Source organism: Corvus cornix, chromosome 7, assembly GCF_000738735.6.
Source record: "Corvus cornix cornix isolate S_Up_H32 chromosome 7, ASM73873v5, whole genome shotgun sequence".
Lineage (NCBI taxonomy): Eukaryota > Metazoa > Chordata > Aves > Passeriformes > Corvidae > Corvus > Corvus cornix.
The window spans coordinates 33,956,234-33,975,049 of record NC_046337.1 but is presented as its reverse complement, the minus strand read 5'-3'; the positions used below and the strand labels follow the sequence as shown (position 1 = coordinate 33,975,049).

The 18,816-nt window shown below is 55.7% G+C and overlaps 1 protein-coding gene across 2 annotated transcripts; it reads right to left on the bottom strand.

Annotated features, from left to right (window-relative positions):
• Window positions 1-9,914: 9,914 nt before the first annotated feature.
• LSS (lanosterol synthase) lies at window positions 9,915-18,507 on the bottom strand. 2 transcript variants are annotated; one of them, XM_039555131.1, is made up of 21 exons: window positions 18,298-18,507; window positions 18,085-18,223; window positions 17,899-18,007; window positions 17,378-17,499; window positions 16,975-17,071; window positions 16,086-16,221; window positions 15,761-15,869; window positions 15,340-15,458; window positions 14,826-14,923; window positions 14,666-14,693; window positions 13,999-14,055; window positions 13,734-13,805; window positions 12,970-13,020; window positions 12,677-12,826; window positions 12,241-12,337; window positions 11,945-12,050; window positions 11,654-11,719; window positions 11,147-11,227; window positions 10,686-10,856; window positions 10,292-10,370; window positions 9,915-10,205 (listed from the first exon to the last, which is right to left on the bottom strand). In XM_039555131.1, the coding sequence occupies exons 2-21, from the start codon at window positions 18,161-18,163 to the stop codon at window positions 10,014-10,016; spliced, it is 2,019 nt and encodes a 672-aa protein (XP_039411065.1). In that variant the 5' UTR covers window positions 18,164-18,223; window positions 18,298-18,507; the 3' UTR covers window positions 9,915-10,013. The 2 variants fall into 2 exon arrangements, with proteins under 2 accessions (XP_039411065.1, XP_039411064.1); XM_039555130.1 differs by lacking the exons at window positions 14,666-14,693; window positions 14,826-14,923 and having other exon boundaries at window positions 18,298-18,506.
• Between the last annotated feature and the right edge of the window lie 309 nt (window positions 18,508-18,816).

The window sequence follows — 18,816 nt, the reverse complement described above, 5'->3', positions numbered from 1 at the left end:
TTATTGTCCCAAAATGGGTTCTTTCACTCAGTGCACAAGAGGCCAATCCCCACACAGAGTCGAGGTACTTGTTTTATTTGCTGCACAGAAAAGGGGGCTGGGTGGCAAATCCACAACGCCAATGCACTATCAAAAATATGCACTATTTATAAATTTTAGCAACAACATTAATGTTCATTGACTGAAAGTTACATCATTCTTTCATTAATTAGTATTCTATCATTTATTGGTTAAATGCTTCCCTCACTTCTTAGGCTAATTAGTTTGCATGATTAGTCTTCTTTTGAGTTGGTGAGTTTCGTGAGTTGGTGGCTGTGAGTTGGTGGTTGTGATCTGCCCATGCTAAAATTTCCATTTTCCTTTTTGTTGAGTTGTTCTTGTTTGTTCCTTGCAATCTGGCCTCATCTTGACTCTTTCCATTATGTCTGTTTTCTGTTTCTTCTTTTGTAGTTGCCGTTGCTTGTTGGGGAAGATGAAACAGGAAAGCCTTATAAATATGATTGCCTGACAAAAGATTTTGGGAATATGAAAACTGCAGGCGACATCGAAATGAAAGCCACTTCTGAAATACCAAGTCTTAGTTACTGAACAACTGGAAAACAACGGTATGGCCGACTGAAGGTAATCCCCTCTTGATTGAACAATACCCTCTGCTTGCAGGCAGGTCCAAGGGTCAGAGCAGACCCTACTAGCTCAGCAGAAGGGGTCCAAAGAGTAGTTTTTAGAAGTTAAGATGTAACACTCTATGGTAATATAAGAACTCTTATAGGCTGTATGTAAATGCTATAGGATTTGTATTAGATTGGTTAGTGACAATTAGAATATTCAGTACAGAAGATGATTTATTGTATTGTAACCAGAACTTCAGACACTCTTACACACACTCTTACTACACTCTCTCTCACTTCTTCTTCTTCACTCTCATTCCTCTTGCTCTCTCTCTCTCTTTACTTACCCGCTTACTCTCTTGCTCTCTTGGGCCTGCTCCGAGCTGCAGCTGGCAGCTCTAAGCAGTGCCCCTATACCCACGCCCTTTGCAATAAACCGCATGTTCCAAGATCTGACTTCAGAGATCTCTCGTCTCTGTCTGTCCCGACCGTCCGAACCACCCAAGCTCCCGCAGTCCGGCACCCAACGTGATTGCCGACCCACCCCATAGGCACCTACAGTTGCTGAGGCTGCAATTACGGAGATGTGCTAAATGTAATTTAAGCTCAGCGGTACATCACCCCCACCTTGCTCTGGCTCCAACACCCCTGGGGACCAGGCATCCCACCTGCCAGTTCTCCTCATCCATCCTGCTTGTGCCACTCCCCATCCCACCCCAGACCTTGTCCAGAATGTCAGGTCTGTGCTACTGGCACGTACCTGTGAGAGGCATCTGTCTGTGCCCAGCACCATGGTGGCAATGAGCTGGGAAGAAAAGAGTGGGTGGCTGCTCCGTGGGGTCCAGTTCAGCATCCACAAACAACCCTCCCTACCCAGCTCTCCCTAGGGAAACTGAGGCACAGATCCCACCCCCCCACCCCCCCCCCCATGCTCAGCATCACTCTCCCAACCTTGGTTACCCCCACTGTATCCTTACCTTTGCCATCCCTACCTTGCTGGGGAGGGGCTGGAGCTGTGTCCTGAAGTGGGTGGTCTGGAGACGCTGTGCTGTGCAGGTGCTGGTGTTCTGGCCTCTGCAGCACTGCTGCACAGGGGGGAATCTTGCACTCAATTACTGCGTTCCTGTGGGATGGGCATGGGGAGGCTCAGTGCCCAGCACTGTGGCACCCTGGGCTTCACCCCACTGCACCAGGGAGTGAGTCAGGAATGCTTCCCAGTGGGACATGTCCCTTCTGCTTCCCCTCCACCTGCTGCATGAGACCCACACCCATCCCACTGGGCTGGATCTGCTGTTTCTTTCCCCATGGGCAGGTGAGCTGGCCATTGCCATGGCAGGTCCGGGATCTGGGCTGTCCCTGATGCAGGGCTTGGTTTTGGGAACTCCTTTTACAGAAGGAAACTGGCTCCCCACCAAACCTGAGGTCAGACTGAGACCAGACACAACTCATCACATGTGGCTTCAGTACCCCTGTGACAGACACCTGGCTAGACAGGGGAGCACAGAGGGTCTCTAAACTTGCCAGACCTAGGGCAAGCACAGCTGACTGCCTGCAGCCCCTCTCTGCTCCCTACCCAGGCGCCCTAAGCCCCTTCTGCCCCCACCCAGGGAAAAGTTCTCCCTTGTCAGCCCTCCCTAAACACTGGGTGCCAGGGATGGGTGCTCAGGTCCCCTACCTGTGGCTGTGCTGTGGCTCCTCCTTGGCAATGGTGTGATGTTGCATACAGGTAAAACCTTATAAAATGAAGGCCTTGTTGCCTTTGTAAAATCATGGCTCAGGCCTGTTATTTCTGCTAGATAAGGACCGTGAGAAAGAGGCATAGCTGAATTACAGGTAGAAAAACATGCTGCATGATTATCATGTGTTCACCCAGTGGTGTGTGGTGATTGGTTGAATTAAGCTTTTTGTGCTTTAACACTATGTAAACAGCTAAGAAACTATAAAAGACACTGTGTGGTATTAAAGATAAGCTTTTTGCCTTCTGAACGGAGTTGGTGTGTGTGATTCGTTGAGTGTTGCATCCGTCTCAACTGTGACAGTGTGGGGGTGCTCAGTGAGGCTCAGGGGCAGTGGTGGCAAGCACAGGGCAGTGTCGAAGTGCCTGTGGAGGGCAGGAGTCTTGAGTGGGTGACAGGGGACAAAAGACCCACCCCTGCTCGGGGCAGCGCCCCAAGACCCACAGGTTTGTACCCCATGGCATTCTCTACCTTACACCCCTCGGGGAGGGGTCCCCACCCTCTGCCCATGGACGGGGCTACAGACAGGGCTCAGCAAGGTCAGACCTCCAAGGCACCCTCATGCCTGGCACAGTAGGGCACTGCCAGCACCCACCTCCCCCAGTCCCCCCCACACAGTCCCCTGATGTCACCTGTGCCAGATGCTACTCATGGGCCAGGAACCTGCATGCTGAGGTTCCATAAGGGGCCAACATCTGCTTATGGTGGGGAGAAAAGGTCTGGGTGAGCTCCTGGGGGGATGCAGCTCTGCCGCCTTGCAGGCAGCAGGATGGTGCTGGGCCCATCACTGCAGGAGCCACAGCATTTGCAGGCAGAACCACAGGTTTTGGAGCCTGGATTCTCCCGCATCCCTCAGCATGGTCCCACCCTGGTGGCTGATGCAAGGTGAAGGACACAGGCACCTTTGCTGCCCAGCCAGCCCTCGAACTGGTTTAATCGATTTGTTAATGACTGTGCTGTGGCTTGCCAGGAAGGCAAGTCACGGTTCAGCTCTAGGGCACCAAGTGTTGCATCCCTTCCCGGGGGACAAGTCACCATCCCCCACACTTGCTCCTGGAAGCCTCTGCATCCACACCCCAGTTTTGGTTCAGGAGGGCTCTGTCCTCAGGTGCCCCCTCTTCCTGTCTCCTTTCACGTGGGGAACCTGCTACTGGTGGGGGGAAAAGGCACAGCTGCTTCGTCAGCATCCCCATGGTTTGTTTGGCAGCTATATTGGTCCGATACCAGACGGGCACTGGCTGGGACAGCTGGAAGGAACAGGGCCCTTGTTGTCCCCAAAGCCATCAATGTCCCATCACACTCAATCCCAGCAGTGTCATCATGCTCTGTCTTCATCCCCTCCTTGGGCTCCTTGATGCTCTTCCAGGTCTTCTCCAGCTGCTTTCGGAAAGGTCCCAGCTCCAGGTGATCCAGTTATGGACAGATGCACACCTCAGCCAGCTGCCCCAGGATGGGACATGGTCCCCAGGAAAAAGCCAGGAGGGGATTCTCAGAGGGATGCTGCCTCAGGCTGCCAAGCCTTCAAGGTGCCAGTTTTACACAGCGGGACAAGGCACCCTCACCTTGCTGTCTGTGATGTCACTGAGCTGCTTCTGCACCTCGTGCCAGCACTGCTCCTGGCTGGACACTTGGCTCAGCACCTCCTGCATCCTCTCCTCCAGCCACTCCATGCATGCCTCAAACTGGGTGCAATTGACTTTGGTGCCCAGAGCTGCTTTGCCAGCTCTTTAGCTTTCTAGAAGGCAGGAGAGTGGTGAGAAAAGGGTGGAAGAATGACAGAGGCAGAACATTCAGGTGCAGAGGGATTGTGCCCCTTTCCAGAAAGTGTGGCCCCACTTGTTTCATCACCCCTGCTGGGTTGGTCCCACCAGCCAAAGGCACCTGGAGGGAGACAGAGGGACCTGGCAGACCACAGCTGGTCTGGAAATCCTCCTTCCCTCTAGGCCAGTTCTTCCACCCAGCCCCCAAGGGACAAGGGGCATTTTATCATCCTGCCTGGGACCCCTTGGTCTGGCACTGGAGCCCCCCAAGACTATACCCCATATTACTGTCAGCAATAGGTACTGCTCCTCTTCTTTGTCCTTCTTCAGTTTCTCCAGGGACTGGAACAGAGCCTTCCAACACAGAAAGCATCCCATGACACTGCAGCAGGAATGGAACTGCATCCTGGCTAGATGAGCACCCACCATGTCCACCCCCAGAAAAACCCAGGGAAAGGTACTTTGAACCCACATGGATTGGCAGGGGGACAGATCCCTTGCAGTCCACAGGTTGGGGGATGTTCTGTTACTGCAAGGGTTTCAGCCACACACCTCAGTATCTTTCTCCTTCTGTTGGGAGTCTTGCAGGAGGCCCCCTGTGACAGAGCTGAGCCCCTCACATTCCCATTGCAGGTGCATGAAAATATCCTGAATGTGCTGCAGCAGCTCCTTGTCCTGCTTCAGGGAGGATGACAAGGTGCTGCCATGCAAGAGGGGCCCAGCTGCTCCACAGGGACAGAGCCAGGATACTCAGACAATGGCCATGGGCCCTCAGTGACAGAAGGACATTTGCATCAAGGCTTTAATGTCCTTCCAAGCTGCTGACATGTCCAAGCCAATTTGGGGGCAGAGAGAGGTTTCCCCCCAGTACAGCAAAGCCCAAGCAGCAGGGAGGTTGTGGCAGCCCCCAACCAAGCCCCTTGTGCTGCAGTCTGCCTACCTGGCTTGGCCACCTCAGCTCCCTCCCCACATCCAACCATGGGCAGCCGTGACTCCAGGGAATGTGCCAGCTCCTGGAGCTTTTCATAGTGCAGGAAGAGCTCCCCAACATGCACTCTGGTGTCTGAGCTGCACCTGGAGCATGCTGCCTTCTCCTGCTCCTGCCGCATGCTCACCATTGCCATCAGTTTGTCCATCTGCAGGGAGGGGAGAAGAAATTACCTCTGAGGTGGGACAGATGCAGCACCAGACTCAGGTACTGTTGAGGGTCAGAGACTCCATCCAGCTGAGGGATATGGTCAGGAACTCTGCCAGGAGCACCCCTCTGAGCTGGGAGGTGGTGGGACTGCTCCCTGAGGACCTCACCTGCTCCTGTGGCTGGTCAGCCCTCCTGGACATCAGCTGATCCAGCATGCTCTTCCTTGTCTCTCCCAGCTCCTCCAGCTCCTGTTTTGTCTCCAGCAGTGCAGACCTGGACAGCTTGATGGGGGCAGGGGCAGACTTTGCCTCCATGGGGTCCCTCAGGTGGTGTCTCTTGCCCCCAAACTGGGATGCTCCCAGCACCACTGGGCTCCCTTTGCAGTCCCATGGGGTACAAAAACCTCTCCCACCCTCTTACCCAGCTGCAGGGAGAGCTGATCGCTCATGCCTGCCTTCCACTTGGCTCCATCCTCCCTCAGCTTTCTGACGGCATGCTCCAGCTGCCTGATCTGGGATGGGCAGTGGTGGCAGAATCAGGACATGGACCCCATGTTGTCCCAGCACAGGCTCCCCTCAGCTGCCTCCTTCCTGCCCAAATGCCATCCTGCATTGCTGCAGATCCCTCTGGGACTGCTGCTGGCTCACCTTGTCCTTCTCACCCTGCAGGTCACTGGCCAGGCCCTGCAGGGAGGACACCTGTCTCCACAGCTGGTCCAGCTCGCTGATGATGCTCTCCTGGCCTAGAAGGGCATGGTCCAAGGGAACACACTGTCAGTCAGGGGGTCTTGCCCTCAGGGCTGGCTCTTACCCAAGGTATCCCCATGCCACCTAGCTTGTGGCATCCCTCTGTGTCCCCAGAGCACCAGGAGTGTCTGCAGCATGGGCTTTCTGAGCATGAGGAAGACTGGGTTTCATGCCAGTGGAACATGGCTGAAGGCCTGCTCCTCCTCCTTGGGTCCCTGGAGATGCTGGCTGCATCCCTGGGATGGCGGTCTGGGTGCCAGGGGTTTCTGGCTGCATCCCTGGGATGGTGGTCTGGCTGTGCCAGGATGCTGGGTGTGTCCTCAGGATGGTGCTCTTAACGCTGGTGGAACTGGACTACATTCCCAAGGTGGTGGCACAGGCACCACACTGGATCTGAGGGAGCACCTACCCACTTCTCAGGGATCCCTGGTACTCTCTGCATTCCTGTTTGGGTCTCCAGGGAAACAAGCTGTGTCCCTTGGCTCTGGTCCTGGCTGCCAGCTGCATACCTGGTCCCTTCCTCTCCAACTCTAAACTTGATCTGGGGGTGTCCATGGATGAAGTGGGGGGCTCAGCAGAGGCAGACCAGACCCCATAGCGCTCCTGGAAGAAGAAGGCAAATGGGACCAGGTTGATGGGGCACAAGAAGAGCAGCAGCAAGGGTAGACTCAGCACCCCCCACCCTGTCCCCATGCCCTGTTCTCTGAAACCCCAGTTCACGGAGCCAGAGTCAAGTACCCCACAAAGAGCCAAAGCCAGAGTCAAGTACCCCACACCATCCAGGGATGCAGGGCAGGGGTGACAGGGAGACAAAGGGAGGGATGAGGAGGGGGTGAGGGTTTAGCTCCCTCCCAGGGGAACTGGTGGCAGCTCAGCTGCCCACATGCCTGCTGCACCCTCTTTATGTCCTGTCCCATGCTGGATTGCTCCGTGTTCATCTTGCCCACCTCCTTGTGGAGACCCTGGCACAAACCCATGGCCTAGGACCCCCCATCCTGCCCTGGGGAGCTCATCACACAGCCTGGGTCAGCAGGGATGGGCCCAGCACCTCCTGCCCAAGCCAGACTCCATGCTGGAGCATGGAATCCCATCTGAACAGCAAAGAGCTGCTCCCACAGGTTCAGTTGCTGCCTGGGCAGGGAGACAGTGGGAAGTGCTGCTTCATGCCATTGCTTCCTCATTGCGACTCCCATTCCTTGGCAGTGCCCCACACTCAGCAACAGGCAGGTCATAAAGTTATGGAGTTGGGGAATGGCTTGGGCTGGAAGGGACCTTAAGCTCATCTCATTGCACCCCCCTGCCATGGGCCAGGACACCTTCCACCAGACCAGGTTGCTCCAAGCCCCATCCAACCTGGCCTTGGACACTTCCAGGGATGGGGCAGCCGCAGCTTCTCTGGGCACCCTGTGCCAGGGCCTCAGCACCCTCACAGGAGAGAATTTCTTCCCAATATCCCATCTAACCCTGACCTCTGGCAGTGTGAAGCCATTACCTGTTGTCCTGGCTCTCCAGGGCTTTGTCCAAAGTCCCTCTCCAGCTCTCTTGGAAGCCGTTTAGGCACTGGAAGAGGCTCTAAGGTCTCCCTAGAGCCTTTTCTTCTCCAAGCTGAACACCCTCAGCTCTCACCCTTTCCTCATAGCAGAGGGCTCCAGCCCTTGGAACATCTCTGTGGTCTCCTCTGGATTCTCTCAAACAGCTCCATGTCCTTCCTGTGGTGGGACCACAGGGCTGGAGGCAACTCTGCAGGTGCTCAGGTCTCACCTGAGCAGGGCAAAGGGGCAGATCCCCTCTCCTGCTGCCCACGCTGTGGGATCAGCCCAGGACATGGTTGGTTTCGGGGGAGAGCGCACATGGCCGAGGCACGTCCGGCTCTCACACACCAGCATCCCCAGGTCCTCCTTGGCAGGGCTGCTCTCAATCCCTTCATCCCCCAAGCTGGATTGATGCTGGGGGTTGCCCTGACCCGGGTGCGGCACCAGCACTTGGTCTTGTTGAATCTCATGAGGCTTTCATGGGCCACTTCTCAAGCTTGTCCAGGTCCCTCTGCATCACATTCAGTCCTTCAGGGTGTCACTGCACCCTCAGCTTGGCGTCATCTGCAAACTTGCTGAGGGTGCACTCAATCCCTTCATCTATGTCATTCATAAAAATATTAAACAGTACCTGTCCCTGTACGGACCCTAAGGGTCACTTGCCTTCTCTTAAGTGTACCGTGACACTGGAAGTGCATGTGGGACAAAGTGGGTGGCATCATGACAAGAGACAGTGCTTAGGATCACCACGGTCATGGCTAAGTCTTGGCTCTCTTTTTATTGCATGTAAAAAAACAGTCTCCATTTGTAGCTCTCTTTTCATGCGCTACAACTCATGAGAAACAGAAACAGATTTCCTCCAAAACAGAAAAATAATCTCAGTAAGTTTTCTTGGAGAAGTCTGGAGCTGCCACCAAGGATGTCAGGTCCCAAAACCATAGATCAAAAGACTCCAGATGCCTGGGATGAATCTTGGATAGATGCCAGAGCTGAGAGTTTCTCCAAAGGAGAAAAATGACCTCAGGTAGCATCCTGGGAGTAGCCTAGGGCTGACACCTGGGATCTCTGAAATCAGAGATCAAAACACTCTAGAAGATTCCTGGGAAGAGTGTCAGAGGACTCCTGGAAGAAGCAGTTTCCATCAAACAAGAATTATACTGAATATATCCTGTATCTACTTTATCTCTTCTGCATGTGCTCAATCCGAAATTGCAGCTTGGAGCAGATTTTAACAAGAGGTGAAATCCACACAGCCATGTCCTCTCAAGACACATCACCGTATGACACTTGAATAATTCAGTTACAGCAAGAAATTTATATGCAGAGTAATATCACAGACAGGTGTAAAGATGTCCAGAATTTGGAAAAGGCAAACAGGGCTGAGTTGAGACAGCCTGAGTTGAATCTTCTTAAGTAAGTTTTTCTATCTTGCTTATCTGCATGAGTGTAAGCAGCAGGATGATGGAAGTGATCATTCCCCTTTAGTCAGCTGCTTCCTTGATTATATTTTTCTGGGGCTAAATGCATTAGAGGAGGCACAGGCTCCCAGCATAGCCTGGTGGAGATGGTGCCCATACATCTGGGGACAGGCAACCCAAGCCACATGACATGAGGCTGCTGTGCCAGCTCCCCTCTGCCTGGGACACACATTAGGAAACAGAAAGGAGAACACAGTGAAGTTCCTCTTGCATCACCCTTAGCAATTTATTATCCCTTTGATTTCCTGCTCTGACAATGACCTGTGAAGGCCCCACGGCACCATGGCCTGAGCTGGGGGAAGGCTGGAGCCCTGGGGCTCAGGCTGTGCCATGATGCCAACCACCTCATGGCTTTCTACTTCAGCTGCCCCTTTTCCAAGGGCTGATGGTGACTTCACCTGCGGAAGCTAGGTGCCACCAGCTGGGGGACAGAACAATAACAAAATTAAGCAAAGTACTCCTTTTTCCCGGACACCTGGGGGAGGACAGGTGTCCTTCCCCTCCCAGCACAGGCTCCAGAGCAGAGAGAGCAATTCAAAGGCCATCACTGGCACCCACAGTACGGAGGTCAGCTCAGCAAGGATTGTGCAGTGCCTCCACCCCCCTGATGGTGGGCACAGGGGAGGCCCCAAATCCCACACTCTTGGTATAGACAGACAGCTTGCAATGATAAAAGGCAGCCTTGCAAGCCAGGATGAGAGTCTGTCCAGATGTGGAATACGACACAGCTTGGCTGCTTTGTCAGATCTTCTAAATGGTCTGAAAAGGCACTTCACTCCCCATCTGGGGATGGAGAATATACCTGGAAAAAACCTTAGAAAGGGAATGTTTAGAAGAGGTTCAACAGCAAGCAGAGGCTCTACAGCGCTGGCGCAGCACCCCTCCCTGTCAGAGGCAGGAGTCCACATGCTAAGTTAGTCAGCACTGAGCCCACACAGCACACACCCCTATGGCCCCATGCAGATGCTGGGATCCAAGACAAGTCCAGGGCCATGGCATCCCCAGCATCCCAGGTTCAAGCAGACAGGGCTCCCTGCTCCTCCTGCCCCGCCCCAGCTGAGGGTCTGGCTCTGGCTGGCAGCTGCCCAGCCAGAGGGCTGTTGGGGTGCAGCCGGCAGAACCGCCCCAGCGTCCAGATGGGGAAGATGTTGCGGTACGCAGTATAACTGATGGCACATGACTTGTTGAACACTCCAGCAATGTTCTCCTGGGAGACAAGCAGAGAGCAGAATAGTATGAGTGATAGGGGACTGCTGTGTGCTCAGGAACACCTTGGAAAGGCTAAAGATGTACCTGAGGCCAGTCCCCATTGGGCAGCTGCTTATCCATCAACACTTTAATGCCCCTTTCCAGCACACCGATGTCAGGGTACCTGCAAAGCACAAGGGAGATGTGAGCATCTTTATCCAAACCATCTGCAAGCCCCCATCCACGTGCCTGGGGAACTCAACCACCTCTAGGCTGCCCCAAGCTTGCCCCAGGCATGCTGAGTGCTTTGGGAAGGGCTCCCCACAACCCCAAGACACTAGATATTATGAATATGGCACCATTTTCCCAGGCTGGAGGCCTGTAGTCACGATCAAAAGCTTTGCTTTGCACTGGGTCACACCAGCCAGGCCTAAGGTCACCCAAGCCAGCTTGCACCTCCTTTTCCCTGAGCACTGCAGCCAGGTGGGGCTGCTCTTACCTGACAGCCATGAGCCCCAGCAGGGCCCAACATGTGTTGTGGATCTGCGACTCAGCACTCTGCACATACGTGCGCTGCTCACAGGACTCAAAATCCTCTCCCCACCCGCCATCTGCCATCTGCTTGGAGATGAGGAACTGGCAGGCCTGGGCCACCTCTCGGCAGACAGTCCTGCAGGGATAGGGGCCAGAATCAAGACAGGACTGGGGGACATAGAGTGTTTGGATGCCCACAGCTCTCAGCTGCAAAGAGAAGCGGTGCCCATGGCCAGGACTGCCCCGAGAGTTTGAGGGTCAGGCAGCAAGTGCCCTGGCCACACTGCAGGCACAGGATTTGGGAGGAACAGTCCCTGAGGCAGGAGAGTCCATGTGCATCCAGGGCATCCATCCAGCCCCACCATGCAGTCCTACCCTGTCCAAGGAGGTAGGTAGGGGCAGGGAACCCAGACATCCCCTTCTCACCCGTCGTGGTACATGTGCTGCATACTGGCAAATGCCTCCAGACCAAACCAGGTGCCATAGGTGAAACAAACCCCCCAGCTCCTAGGAGGAAGGGGAGAGCAGCACTGTCAGAGGTGCGAGGCCCCAGGGAGAGGCAGGCTGCAACACAGCTGTGTTCACTGAAGAGAAGAGCCAGGCACAGAGCTGCAGCCTGCCTTCCCCTATGGCCCAAGCATGCCCAGTCCCAGCAGTACCAGCAGCCCAGTCCCAGCTAACTCAGCTGTCAGCAGAACTGGGACCACAGGAGCTGGAGCCACCCCAGACTTCTCTGGGTCTTGTGCAATGCACAAGGTACCTGTTCTACCTGGGCTGAAAGGGAGAGTAACTGAGAGCAAAGCGCACCAGCTAGAGGACGATCAGCCCCTACTTTCCCTACCGCAGATCCTGCCAGCCAGGAACGCTAGCCATTATGATCCCTCTCCCACTGGGGCAGCCAGAAGAAAACTGGGTGCTGGGAACACAGCTTACCCTTCCCAGGACCCATCTACTCGCTGCTTCTTGCGACAGAAATCCAGGCCCTTCTGCAGAGTCTCCCTGGACAGGAAAGAAGGCATCCACTTCAGAAGCAGCTCAAACTCAGTGTCTGCTTCACTGAGGGTTCCATCAGCCCCTCTGAGGCTTTGATGGGTCCCATTATTGGAGGGGACAAGAGGCAAGAGCATGCAGACAGGCAGCTACATTGTTCAGGAGGCCATGGCAGGCAGCTTGGGACAGTGAGCCTGTCTTCTCCCCTGCCCAGCTCTCATCTCAGTGTCTCACCTGATCTCCAGAGCTCGGTGCTCAGGGAACTGGCTCTGGAAGTGTCTCAGTGCTTGCATGACAGCTGATGTGCACTCCACATACGTGTAGTCAATCATGATGTCACCTGCCAGCAGGCAAAGGGTATCAGTGCCACAGCCCCTGTGTGGGCAAGCCTCCAGGCCAGCCGCTGCCAGCCTGTTCCTCAGACCCAGGGCACACTGATCCCCCATCAGGCACCCACTGGGCATGGTGAACCCAGGCCACTTTGTCCCTTCACAGTGGGCAGGACAACCAGCCCCCACAGCTTCCCTTACCAAACACCTCGGAGGGGTTCAGCAGCTCCAGTAAGTGGCCTCCTCGCTTGGTTTCATACGTGGCAAAGCCTCCATCCGAGTTCCTCATGCTCAACAGCTGCCCAGACAAGCAGAGAGGGGTGGGGGGGACAACCTCATGGGCAGTACTACTCCAGTCTGGCCCCAAGCCAGCTGTGAGGACAAAGTTAGACCCCCAGGTCTGTGGGGCTGGCAGAAGACCCAGGTCCCAAACCACCATGACAGGCAGGCCCAATCTGGACCATCACATCACATTAGGTCACATAGGCAGCTCTGAATCACAACAAAGAGTGTTGCCACACCAGGCCTCATACTAGCTCAGACCAAACCAGATTTAATACCAGATCTAACAATTCCTTGGGCCTTGGCTTCTCTTACAGTCCTGCATGTCCCTTGGCCTAATTTTTGTAGCTCTTACCACATTCACAGCATCAAAGAGGCGCTCAGGGGGCACAAGCTTGGCTATGAAGGGGCACTTCTCCTGCAACAGCATAACTGCCTTCAGCCCCTCTGCTGTGCAGTCTGCCACGATCCAGCCGCAGTCCCGTGTGCTGAAGGGGAAGCCACCCTGGAAAAGTATCAGGTGGGCTTAGGGAGCAGGATCACCTTCCCTCATCTACTCTATTTGTGGAAGAGAGCAGGTGCTGCTCCTGATTCCTACTCCTTCTGCCCCAGTCGTGCATCCTTAGAGACCAGTCTCAGCCACCATACCTTGTTCATATGGCGATAATATTTCTGGTAGTCAGGTGGGTTCTCTGGGATCTGCAGGAGGCAAGAAACAAGTGAGGGCAGCCTGGAGGTGCCTGGCTGCAGGACCACGGGCTGAAACCATTGCAGGTGCAGAACCATGTGGGAGTGGACAGCACCTGCCTTCCACTGAGGGAAGTAGACAGGAAAGAGGTCAGCTCTGGAGCAGGGAGAAATCACCTTTTGGCCTGGCTTCAGCAAGTGTTGCTGAAGTCCCCTTTGGAAGCTTGCCTGCCAGGGAACCATCTGCTTTCAGTGCTCCTGCTGGCAGCACCATGAACAAGACCCATGACTGCATCTGCACCAAGCTGCTGGTGACAGTGACCCTCACCTTGAGCCACTGCTGGCCAGGCCAGCAGAAGCTGAGCTCCTACAGTCACTATCCAATGATGCTGAGTTTCCCAGAAGGGTGCCTCAAATGTGTCAGCACCAGACAAGATGAAGGGCAAAAAAGCCTAAGCTTTCAGTTTTCCAGCCTCTCTAAGCTCAGATAGCCAACCCAAGCATCCCTGGGCCTCGCCAAGGTCCTCTCCAAGCTTCAAAGATGGTTCCCTGAAAACAGGGAGCAGAAAACAGGAGGCTGGGCCTAGGACTTTGCTAGTCCAGCCCTTCAGAAGATCTCTTCAGAAGATCTCTTCAGAAGGCATCAGATGCATCCAACAGGGTTCTGAGCAACAGCCAAGCCTGCACAGCCAGCGTGTGAGACACCACTGACCAGCTCTGCTTACCTGGGAGAACTGGAGGAACTCATGGGCGTTCTGGAGGCAGGAGGTGAATTCAGGCATGTCCTGGGCTTCTGCCTGGAAACAGAGATGCACAGTGAGCAGTCAGCAAGGGGCCATAGCCAGACATGTTTTCCCAGCTCAGTCAAAGGACGCCAGGCCAGAACTGGCACAGCAGAGCTCCAAGGCACAGCAGGAGCTCTGCTTTTTGGGGACACGTGAGCAGAGACCATTTTCCCAAGGCAGCATGTAGCACTGAAGGGTGCATTACCTCCAAGAAGGCTTGTATGGCAAAAGCAGTATCCCAGAGCTGGGATCCATTTGTGCCCTGGAAGAGAGAAAATAGACAGTGAGAGGCAGGTGCTAGCAGCAGCCTGACTCAGCTGTGGGGTCTATGGGACAGCACATCCCTCCCACATTACCGCCAATAGCTCCTGCTACCCTGTTTTGTGTCACTCTGGATCACGGCTGATGTGCTGGCACAGAGGACAGATGTGGCAGGTCAAGGGACAGCAAGGGGACACAACGTAATACAGCTACGTCAGCCTGCTCTGTGCACAGCCAAGGCAGGAGAAGTGGCTAGCATTAAGGAACAGCAGGATACAATGGCTCTGAGAGAAGCAGAGCTCAGACCACATGCAGGATCAGGGGCCTGGCTTTCTCCTGCCCTTCTCCCAGGACTCATGAGGATGGAGGGAATGGAGGCCTAGAGGTGTCCTCTCAGCTCACAGCCACAGGGAGGCAAACTAGCAGAACAGACTGTACTCCCTCCTGGCACAGCTGGGAGAAGTGGCAGTGAGACACAGAAGGCCACCAGGCACCAGAGGTGAGACGCCAGGAGCTCAGGCTCGGGATGAACACGCTATCCCATTACTCCATGGGCTGCCCCAGCACACCAGGGTCCCTTCAGTCACAAGTGAACTCCTATAGCACTTCACCTGCATCTTCATGCCGTCGAGGCCCAGCCTGTGGGAGGAGAGAGCACAGTGCTGCAGCACAGGCACAGTGGGAGCACCAGGAGGCAAGTCAGGAGCTACGGTGTGCCTAATCCACAGGGATCAGAGCCCTGTGCTGTGTCGGGTCACACTCAGCCCTTACCAGAGATAGTCAGGGATCCTGGAAACATGCTCCTGAAAAGCTGGGGAATCCTTCCCTTCCATGAACCAGCGAACCAGCATGTTGATTGTCTTGGAGATCTACCATGAGGAGCATTGTCACTGCTCTGGATAGAGCTTCTTCCAGCCCCAGAGACATATATCCCCCCACTCTAGACAGAGCCATCCAGAGGTTGTCTTGGCCTTGATCCCAATGGCTCCACCTGTGGCATCACTCAGCATAGCTGAGTTAGTGGGGCAGGTGCTTTTACTCCAGATTACTCCAGAGTTTACTCTCAGATCATCTCCCTGGACCTCAAGGAGAGATACTCCTCACCAGGGCCACAGCTGTCCCCATGCCCTCTGCAGCTCCTGTGCCCTGTTAGCCTTAAGCTCTTGAGCATCAGGAGCAGCAGGAGTTGAGCAAGATCTGGTGGTTATTACATGCCACAATTGCACAAGCTGGTCCTTAAAGAACAAAGGGTGAGATATTAAAGGATTAACAGCAAGTGTCCTACCGGCCCAATGCTGATGCACTTGGTGAATCTATCATCAGCTTTGATGTGGTCGTACAGCTCTGTGATGGCTCGCTGCCGCAGCGCAGTGCTGTGGTGGGCTTCATACACATTCATGATGGCTACAGGAGAAGAAAGGGACATGCAGTGAAAAATAGATTCACTTGCTGCGCCAGGCTGCACCCCAGCTCACACAACAACCGGTTGAGCAAAGCATCAGCATAGAGCAAAGCTCTGCCCCAGAGTGGCCTGAGGACATGGGCACAAGGCCCTGCTGCTCTCAGGGAGGGAGAACCCCATAGATTACATAATTCCTGTCTCCATCTCAGCTGCAGGGCATACACCAGTAGCTGGCAGTAGACTCTAAAGAGCTTTGAGGGTACAAGGCTGCTTCAGTATTCCCCGCAGCAGCTCCCGCACTCACCATAGGCAGCAGCCAGGAGCCAGCTGTGTGGGGTGTACACGTCACAGGCAGCCACGTTGTTCCTCTGTGCTGGCCAGTCTATGCTGGCGTAGTCTTGCACATACAGCTCCTGACACAAGACAGCAAAGGGCATCAGCCTGGCCAGCCAGGAGCAAGCACCTGGGGCAGTTACTGCTGGGAGCTGGCTCTGCTGTCTGACAGACACCATGCAGGTATGAGAGCTGCCACTTGGCAAGCCAGAGGCTGGCCCACAAGGACACGGCCAGCACAGCAGGTGGTCATGGAGCCACATATCCTTGTCCAGCAGGATCAGCTCCTTCCTTACCTGCCTCAAGCTCCGTATGAGCTCGTCCTCTTCTGCTGACAAACGCTTGGCGTAACAGTAGCTCATGGGAAGGTAAACCTGGCGGCAGTGACACCAGAGCCGTGACGGATGGGCTGGAAACCATGTAGGAAGCAGCCTGATTGCAATAGAGAAAGTGCTGCTGTGAGGAACAAGGAAGGCAAAGGGAAACATGGAGAGATGTTGTGCGCAATGTCCAGAGCAGGGCATGCCCCTGCACTAGGGGATATACACACAGCCTGGCCCTGCTTAGATTCCCCCTCCAACAGGGATACTCCCTCCTGACACCACTCCAGGCCCACCTGATGCAGGGCAGGGAGGACCTCAGGCTCAGAGAAGAGGAAGGGGAGAAGCCAGTTCAGTCACGTGGCACTTTGAAGGCAGAGGCCTGGTCTGACAGTTAATGGCATTTGCTGACAAAGCACCAGCAGCTCTTGGTACTGTGCAGCCCCTGATTTCCTCCAGGGAGAGTGTCATACACTTTCCCTCTCTGGCACCCAGCAGCCCTCTGAGTATTCAGAGAGGTACAAGCAAGGCAGCCTTCCATGTGGTTGTCCCTTCCTGATAGGGTCCAGTTCTGGCTGCTGGAAGATACTGGTGACAGGCAGGGAGCACATGAATGTATTAGGGAGCCTGTGGGAAATGCTAACAGGGCTGTGCTCTGGCATCTCCCTTGGATCCAGTGTTCAGTGCTGCCCACCTACTGGCTGGTGGGCTGCTGGCTCCCAGCTCACAAACAGCCTGAGCACCTCCAGTTCCTGGCTGTAGCTAGTGTTATCTCAGCAATCACCAGTGCCTGGGACAGTTCTGGGTCAAGGCTGGTGGCAGGACTGACACTAGCTCCTCTCTCCACAGTGAGGGGGGCACATACCACATCTCTGGGAGAAGTGTGTTCATTCCCTCCCAGCTGTAAACGTTCAAGACAGCCAGCCAAAACTTGCCCCAGGAAGGGATTCCCACAGCACCTCCTGCACAGAACAGTATCAGTTTTCAGGTTAACACAGCCATGCCAGTTCCCAACTTTCTTCCCCATCACAAGACCCACTTCTCCCCATGTTTGGGAGCACACTACTCAGGTTGGGATACATGTCCCAAAACAGGGCAAGCAGGTAATGGTACAAAAATGCAACACAGCTTCCCATCATTAATTGAAAATGCAGTTGCCATGAAGGGCAAGTAAGAACAGTTCTTCCACTACCTGGCAGCCCCCAGTGTTCCCTGAAGCCCTCAGGTCTGGCCAGACCTCTCACCAGTGTACCAGCCCCATGGCTGACCTTTGCTGTGCAGGTTGACACGGGCCCGCACAATGTCAGGGTCATCTGGTCCAATCCCCAGGATCCTCAAGGCTATGTAGTTGAGAGCTGTGCCAAACACTGTTGATTTGTCTTCCACATGTCTGTCAGAAGCATATACAGAAACACCATATCCATTAGTCAGCTCTTGCCATTAGCCAGACACAAGCCACTGCACAGGGCTGTCTCTGTTAGGGTGAAGTGGGATGCCAGGGTTGACTTTGGAAAAGAGGGACCTGACTAATGCAGGAAGAAACATTGCTCTGCACTACCCTGTCACACACAATGCTTTGGGATATAGTGCCCCAGAGGAGATGTGGCCAGACTTGATGCCACAGCCATCCCTGTGAAAAACAGTGCACCTGGAGCGCTGCACAAGTCCAACCACCCAGAGCTATCACAGGTGCTCAGTCTCCATCCCTGAGCCTGGGCAGATCTGACAGCAGCTCCAAGTCCTGGATCTTGGAGGTGCCATCACTCAAAGAAGCATCTTTGCTACTCACAAGCCCCAGCCTCCGTCCAGGAGCTGCACAGAGCGCAGGTAGCGTACCATCTCCTTCCGGAACTCCTCGGGCAGCTGGATTTTGGCCGTGTGGCAGGCGATGAGGAGACCTGGAGGACCAGACAGGCCGGCACTGTGGAGAGCCGAACTCCAGGGCACTCACCCGCGGGCAGGTGCCCAGGCCTACCTGGCAGCAGGAACAGCGGCCCGCCGTAGTCGCCCGCCCAGTGCCCATCCTCGGCCTGCAGCGCTGCGTAGAACCGCATCCCGTTGCGGGCCGCCTCCCGGGCCGAGCCGGCCGCCGGCAGCGTCTGCAGCGCCGCGCCCTGCGGGGAGACAGCGGCACCTCAGCGCGGCGCTCCAGGCAGGGCCCCGCCGCCCCGGCCCGGGCCCCCCGCACCGTGTCCAGCCCGAGGCTGTGCTGCTCCAGCGCCGTCTGCGCTCGCTGCTCTCTGACATCGCCATCGCCCAGGTAGCGCCAGAGCTGCCGCCCGCCTTCGCAGCGCAGCCGCCAGGCCGGCAGCTCCGTGGCCGCCGCCGAGCGCCGAGGGCCGCCACGCCGCCGAACCGCCCTGCCAGACACGGGCACCGTGAACCGCGGCCGCCACCCCGATCCGCCCCGCCGGGACCCGCTGCTCGCCGCCACCGCCACTCCTGATCCCGATCTCACCGCAGGGATCCACCCAGTGCCCCCCGCCATCGCCGATCCCGACCCCACCGCCGGGACCCACCCGCTGCCCGCCGCCATCGCCGCTCCCGCTGCCAGCGTCGGGGCCGCGCCGGGGCCGCGCCGCCTGGTCCCACATCTCCTCACGGGCGGCAGCCAATGGGGGCGCGGGCGGGGACGAAGCCCGGCCCCCGCCCGGCCCTCGTGCTGTCCCCGTCCCGCCCCATCTCTTCCCGTCCCCGCGTGCCGTGG

What these genes read in the sequence shown, in the direction of transcription:
- LSS (XM_039555131.1), bottom strand. Translation starts at nt 18,163, where the DNA reads ATGCGGTTCTACGCAGCGCTGCAGGCCGAGGATGGGCACTGGGCGGGC. An exon ending in AGTGCATCAGCATTGGGCCG is followed by an intron (nt 14,924 to 15,339) that starts GTAGGACACTTG and finishes TCCTCATGGTAG; the next exon opens with ATCTCCAAGACAATCAACAT. An exon ending in CTGGGGCTCATGGCTGTCAG is followed by an intron (nt 10,371 to 10,685) that starts GTAAGAGCAGCC and finishes TGTGCTTTGCAG; the next exon opens with GTACCCTGACATCGGTGTGC.